General features: G+C 41.9%; 1 protein-coding gene across 1 annotated transcript in view; it reads right to left on the reverse strand.

Annotated features, from left to right (window-relative positions):
* Nucleotides 1-2098, reverse strand: part of LOC125220340 — a 2460-nt gene extending 362 nt beyond the window's left edge. The window contains exon 1 of the mRNA XM_048122502.1: nt 67-2098. Within this exon, the coding sequence (XP_047978459.1) occupies nt 67-2098 (2032 nt within the window). The remainder of the gene's footprint in view (nt 1-66) is intronic.
* Nucleotides 2099-7666: the final 5568 nt, after the last annotated feature.

Consider the following 7666-nt stretch of genomic DNA (forward strand, 5'->3'; position numbering starts at 1 on the left):
GCATCGCGCTTTCGATGTTGTAGGTCGACTTTCCTCCATGGTCACTTATTGTGATTTCTCCTCTACCTACATCAATAAGAGCTTTGCATGTGGCTAGAAAATCTCTGCCTAAGATTAGAGGTACATTCTTGTCTACTTTCATATCAAGAATAATGAAGTCGGCAGGAAAGATGAAATCGTCTACCTTCACCAAGACATCCTCAATCATACCCACCGTTTTGATGGCCGTGTTATCGGCCAACCTTATGGTCACATCCGAGGTCTTGAGTGGCCCGATGTTGAGCTTTTCATAGTACTTCAGCGGCATGATGTTGATGCTTGCTCCCAAATCACAGAGGGCCTTATCAACTTTTCCTTCTCCAATTCGGCACCTAATGATGAACTGGCCCGGATCTCTTTGCTTCACTGCCCTTTCCTTTTGGATGATCTCGCTGCAATGATGCGGTAGCTTAAGGTCGGCTTTAGTCGGCTTTTTCTTCCTCATTACCGCCTCCCTTAGTAGCTTTGCATACTTTGGTATCTCCTGCAACGATTCAACAAGTGGAATGTTAGTATGGACCTTGCAAAACATGTTAAGGAATTGCTTGAACTGCTCTTCAAGCTTGAACTTCCTCTTTGGCTGAAAAGGGAGTACAATCCCGTTGTGCCGCACGAGCTCCTGCTTAGTGGACGATTCTGCCTTCTCAGTGGCGGCCCGCCGCGGGGTGTGCGGCGGTCCGCTGGGTGTCGGGCAGTCCTCAAATTTCGTTCCGGAGGTGCTGCCTTCGTCCTTCTTCTGCTTTGCGACCCACTTCTTGTTTATGTCCGCCACTCGTGCTGCTGCCTTTCCCTTGTCTTCTTCAAGTTTCTTGTGGACTTGGTCCATTAGAGTTTGAATGTTCATGACGGCAGTGGTAATTGTACTTATTCCTTGCTCGAGGTTGTTCACTCTCTCCTCTATAAATCCAATCCTGGCCTCATTGTTTCTTCTATCCTCAAGCATCACCTCCAAGATCTTTTGGATGCCCATCTCATATTTTTCTCCATTGGTAGGTGGCTCCACTCCTTTTTCTTTGCTCACATTGAACCCTGCAGGTGATTGGACAAAGTTATGATTATTAGCATGAGATACATTTGGATGTGGGTGATTTCCATTATAATTATTAAAACTACCACCCCCCTGATTAGGGCGATAATTATTATTATGAAGCCTATTGGGATCACCCCCATTTTGGACATATTTAACATCTTTGATGACATTCCCCTCTTTGCCTGTAGCTTCTAATTTTTCAAGTCTTGCTCTGATGGATGCCAATTCTTGAGATGTCTCATTCCCACATGGTCTCTTCACTGCATCTAGCCTTTCAGCTTTGTGCTTCTCTTTGGACCAACCCCGACTGTTGGTAGCTAATTCCTCTATCACCTCCATAGCAGCAACTCCTCCTTTCCTCAAGAATCCCCCATTCGCCCCTGAATCCAATAAACTAGAGATTTTTTCGTTAAACCCATTATAAAGGATTCCTACCTGATGGTCTATTCCAAAACCATGGTTCGGGCATTTGCTGAGGAGAGTTTTGAAACGTGCGAGAGCTTCATATAGAGGCTCATCGGATCCTTGCATGAATTGAAAAATCTCACACTTAAGCTTAAGGATGGTGCCAGGCGGGTAGTACTTGTCGAGAAAGAGTACCACTAGATCCTTCCAATTGGTGGTTTTATCTGTAGACAGACAATCATACCATTCTTTAGCAGCATCAGTTAAGGAAAAGGGAAAAAGTCTTACCCTCACAATATCATCATCAACACCATTGATCTTGATTGTATTAGCTATTTCCACAAACTTGGTGAGATGTCGATTCGCGTCCTCATTATCTCTTCCTGCGAAGGCATTTTGTTCAACCCTATTGATTAAGGGTATCCCCAACTTGAAGTTATTGGCCTCTATCTGCGGACCTGCAGGAATGTCCACAATGTTACCATGACTAAACATATTCAAGACTGGAACTACCTCCCTTGCTCGTTTTTCTTTTTCAGCTTTTGCCCGAGCTCTCTCTGCTCGCATCTCTTCCACCTCCTTTCGGAGGGCGATGATAAGATCGTGGTTGGTAGGCTCCGCCATCTTATTTTCTCCACAAGATACGTAAATCTGCACAACCTGCAGAAACTAAAAAAAAAAAAAAAAAATAAAATAAAAAAAAAAATAAAAAAAAAATAAAATAAAAACGAAAATAAAAAAAAATAAAAAATAAAATAAAATAAAAATTGAAAGCAGTAAAATCCAAAGTAGTAAAATTGTTCGTTTGAAGATATCACTCCAAAGTGAATTGTCTTCCCCGGCAACGGCGCCAAAAACTTGATGCACTTTTTATTTGCACTATAAATACCTGCAAGTATACAGAGTAGGTATAGTATAGCAAAAGGTTAGTACCGGGTATCGAACACGGGGAAGATGTACACAAAGTGTCTATCTTCTACTAGAACTCAATTACTATCTGGAGAAACAAGAATTATTGGAAACTTTTTGAAAACAGTAAATATTAAAAACAGTAAACAACTAAAAACAAGCAAATCACGGAGAGAAAAGTATAGAGATAAGGGGAATTCCAGGGATGTGCTTTCGCTTTTATGGTTATACAAATTCCAAACTACAATACCCTAGCACAGTTAATACTTTGAAAGGACGAGTCACCTAGCTTATGCTCATGCGATACAAACGTTGATTACTAACATTAGGGTTGTCAATCCTAACACGTAACTCCAAAAAGCTCCTAAGACCCTTGAAAAGTCCTCACTCTCAATTAACAGTGCCGTTTTAAAGGAAGCTAACTGTAGTGTCTACTAAGTGGATCTAACTCGCTAGAACTCTGTCACAGTTATGAAGCAAGTTGTATTGAATCATACATAATTGTGTCACTCAATTATGAAGCATCATGATTAACTTAGGGAAGAAACAAAGTAAAAACAAAACGGATATTAAATAGAAAACGGAATTGTATAACCAAAGTTGCTACTAACACATCCCTAGAATCCTATGAGTTTAGTTACACATGACTGAATAAACTAAAAACATAGATTGAAGGGAAAGCAATTTGAACATAAAACTAAAGCAAATAAAACCCGTAGGTTGAATCCTTGTCGTTCTTGATGTTCTTGAAATCCTTCTTCAACTCCTTGCACAATTGAAGTACTCTAGCTTTTGATCTCTATGAATGTGTTCTTGTTGTGTGTCGGAAAAAAAAACTCTTTTTTGATGAAGCTTGAGGTCCTATTTATAGGGGAAGATTATTCCTCATCATAGAAGGAAAAGATCTTCAAAATTTGGTAAATCTTGGAGCAAATCTAGGACCCCCTTTTTCGGTGGGTATGGAGGTAGTTCCTTCACCCTTATCGTTCCTCTGGTTCGTTGGCCTTGCTGTTGGGTAGTTATAGTTCCTTTTCTCTGGTCTTGCTTTCTTTCCCGTCGCATAACAGTCAGCACTTGTATGCTCAACATGGCGGCATTCCCCACAGTACGTCGGGAGCTTATCCCATCTCACTTTTTGTCTAATCTCCCTTCCACAAAGGTCTAAAATGATGTCCTCAATGGGTGGTTTTGTGATGTCAATTTCGACATAAATCCTAGCAAAAGACAATCTGGATTTGGTGGCTGTAGCATGATCGATTTGGATTGGCGTGCCGAGGAGTTTCCCAATTGCAAAGATGGTTGCTGCATCAAATAAGTGGATCGGCAAACCGATCAGATTACACAGATTGTCGCTATCGGCGATTCGCAATATGAGTCAAATTCGGGGGACCATTTGAAAACCCTTATTGGATGGCGGTCTACGTACCAAACTGGTGTGCCTTTGGATCCGCTAAGGATTCGGGCGTAGTCCGAGAGATCGTCAAGTTGGATCAAAATGTGTTTCGCATTGATTCCATGAGAACCCTTGGGTGAGCTTGATGTTGTCGAGGGCCTTTTGGATTTGGTGCGACGCCGGAATGGAATGTGAGAATTTTCCAACAATGGCATGTTCCATACTATCTGCTATCTTCTTCGTTTCTGCCCGCGATAAGTAAATAGATGGGATGCCATCATTGAGGCTTGCAAATCCAATGTTGTCTATCTTCTCTGGTTCAAAAGGTTGGGGCCCGTTTGCCTTAGCTTGCTCCCTCACCATTTCTGCCATAGTTTTGTGCCTTCCATTTGGCTGAGCGTTCGGTGGTCCTGTGGGTGGACGATCATTTTGCAGCGGGGTGTCGGAACAGGGGTGGGTTGCAATGTCTTCTCCTCCCAGCCTTGAAGCCACAATAGGGGAGGTGCCCTCTGTTTGTTTTTTCCGAGCCCAAGACGACGTTGAGTTAGATGTCGATCCCTTTTCAAAATTGTCGCAAAGCTTCCTCGTTCGCCCTCTCTCCAGGGGGGAAAATGTTCTAACGGTGTATTCATCGTGCCATCGAAAACAGTTACATTCCACACTCTATTATCACTTCCATTAGTGTTTTCTATCTCAAATCCAATCTGTGGTGTACGAGGAGTATTCATTACCTGTTGGTTGCAGGTGAGTAGGGGCGCCGTCGAGCAGTCTAGCATCTCCACCATGTTGGCAGCAGCAAGATGCAAAAACGACTCTCCCTTTGGTTTATTCTGATCCTCTCCCTCTGGTTTCTCACGTGATTCCTTTTTTTGAAATAGTACTAACTGACTTTCCTCAAAGGAGTTTGGAATGTTTCCTTTTTATGGAATGTTGACCAATGCTGCATCAGAATCTCTTTTGTCTTGTAATACTACTTGGCTGTCACCCATAGAAGATCCCATTTCCGTACCGGTCGTTTCAATGGTCGGATTTTTGCTAGAGGGTTGATTTTCCGATGCCTTTTCCGGCGAGAGGGAGTTAAGGGTATCCCCATCTCGCTGCACATCAGAGTTGGCGAGATCCTGCTCGGCTTCCCGAAAGTTACATAGACCTTCTTGGCCTTGTTGAGCAGAGTACAGTAGCTTCTCCGGTCCCTTCCTACACTTTGGAGCCATTCCTTTCTCCTCCGGCGACATCCCGAAATCTATCTTCTTTCGCGTTAGTTTATCTCCGGTGACAGAACGTACCGTTTTCTTCCGGAGCCTTTAGTTGGCGGCGCAGGGGTGCACTTCCTTTTCCTTGGGCGTGGATTCGCATTTTTGGGCTTTACTTTTTGAGGTAGTATCTCCGGCGAGGTGGGGTTTTGTTGCGCCCTGAATACCATTTGACGGTCGGTCAGCTCCAGGACCTCTCGAACATTCTGGTCTCTAGTGTCGTTCGTAGGGGCCATTGACGGTGGCCTGCCAGGGTCTGTGGAAGAGGCCACTGCTGTTGATGAGTTCCGGTGAGACGTGGCTGGGTTGACACCTCAAGGGGGAGTCGGTCGGCGACCGACTAGATTTTCACCGAGAAGTCACAACCGAGAGAGAAATTCTAGAGAGAGAAATTCTTATTCCTACTTTCCCTTCTAGCTTCTCCCAAGTAAGATGACATGTTTCTACTTTTGGAAACAATAAGTACATTTTCTCTATTCCCTTAATACACCAAACCAATTTTTCTCTATTCACTAAAATATTCAATTATCTTTTTCTCACAATTTAATACTTATATTCATTTTTTTCTCTCTCCAATTAGATACATTAACCAACAAATCCTAAAATCACATGCCGACTAATAAATGTGTCATTTTAGCTAGGATGAAGAGAGTATTTAGTATCTAATGTGATTCAAATTGTAGTCTTATTCTATTATGTTTTCATGCACTTTTAAGGTGATATTTAGACTCATTTTGGTGTTATTTCAGGGTCATGCTAAAGTTTGAAGAAAACATTTTTATGGTACCTTGTCAACCAAAATGTCATGTATTTTGAAAAAATTTGTATAAGCTAACAAAATGAGTTTTCAATTTAATTGTTTTAAAGACATGTGTGGTTGTAGTACAATGCTGAGAAAAATGCAACATAGTATGTACAAATATACTCCATTCATTCCACCATAGCTGAGTTGTTTTACAATTTTGAGACGTTCCATTATAGTTGAATCATTCCATATATGGTAACAAATAACACACTTTCTCTTTCTTACTTTATCATCTCTCATATTGAATTCTCTACTTCCTTCCCTCTCCTAAATTATTATATCTTTTACTTTATTCTCTCTCCATTTAACATAATAAACTTTTTTTTTCATAATCTATATGCCGAAAAGGAACGACTCAACTATGGCAGAACCAATGAAGTATATTTTAATATTATTATTTGTTTATATAGCGTTATTTGTTTAGTTAAATCATGTTGCACTTTATACAATTAGATGTCGTTCGGTTGTCACGGCTCATTATTATATGATTATCAATTAAGGACTAAGTTGTGGGATTGTTTTAGTTGGAGGGGGTGATGATGATTTATCATAAATCAATGATTGGCAATGGATGGCCGATCTCTCATGGCCATGATAGGCCCGCAGAATCATGGCCCCGGGTGATCGGCCACCATTGCAGAAAATGAGCCTATGATTGGCTCTCTCTCGTCTCCCCCAAAGGGGCGATTGAACGGTCATGGCCGATCACCATAGGGTAATGATCATCCCACCATTGCGGTGATATGGCCGATCATAGGCCCTATCAATATTTTTAAAACTATTTTTAAACTCTCTCTATATATACCTCCATACCTCATTATTTACATTCACCCCTTCATCTCATTTTATTTGATACCAAAAATTAAAAATGAAATCAAGAAATAATGCTGACGTGGAAATTAGATGGGAAGTGGGATATGCCCTAAGATAGGTGATACGCTCAGATTTTGGATATGCCCCGAGCTAGCAGTTTGTTGGACCCTACTCAGCGGCCGCTGGCGCCTATCGCCCGCTGACCCTGCAGTGGCCCGTCTCGAAAATTTGTGCTTGAAAGAGGAACCGCTCATTAGAGTCTAAAGAGTTTCGGAAGACTCCACAGCGACCGCTGGGAAAGCGCGGCGCATCAATTTACCTAATTACTCTCAAAGACTTTCCTAACTGGGATAAAAGATTTACCATATCATGATGCATGACTCCAGATGCTATATATACCTCCTCAAGCTTCATCAAAGGAACTTTTTGCTGCATATTAAACTAGAGAATTATATTTGAGAGTTCCTTCCATCGTTCTTCATTGTTCCACCATACTTGGCATTTGAAGCTTGGATTCAAGATAATATCAAGATTACGAGATTCTCCTTTGGGTTTTATCTTCATAGTTTTTATATTTTTAATGTTTCCCTGCAAACTATAGGTTTAGTTTATTTGTCTATGAGTAGCGAAATCTTTAGAATTTTAGGGATGTAGAGCAACTTCTACATTGATGAGGCTCATGAGGGATGGGAAAATTCAATACAGATCAATGGCGGGTTCTCTAGAGGGACGTTCCCGTTCCTATACTTGGGCGTTCCCATCTATCGAGGAGTAAAGCGGACAGATATGTTCATGTTCCTACGAGAAAAGATTGCAAGGAGGATCTCAGGTTGGGCCCACCGGCACCTATCCTTCGGGGGGAGACTGACGCTCATTAAGAGCACCCTTGTGGCGGTGCCAATCCATATCTTCCAAGCCATTGAACCAACTGCCGGGGCCCTCAAACAACTGGACCAACAACTTGCACGGTTCTTTTGGGGTGCGACGAATGAAAGAAAAAGAACCCATTGGATCAGCTG

Source organism: Salvia hispanica, chromosome 4 (assembly GCF_023119035.1).
Source record: "Salvia hispanica cultivar TCC Black 2014 chromosome 4, UniMelb_Shisp_WGS_1.0, whole genome shotgun sequence".
NCBI classification, from domain to species: Eukaryota; Viridiplantae; Streptophyta; class Magnoliopsida; order Lamiales; family Lamiaceae; genus Salvia; species Salvia hispanica.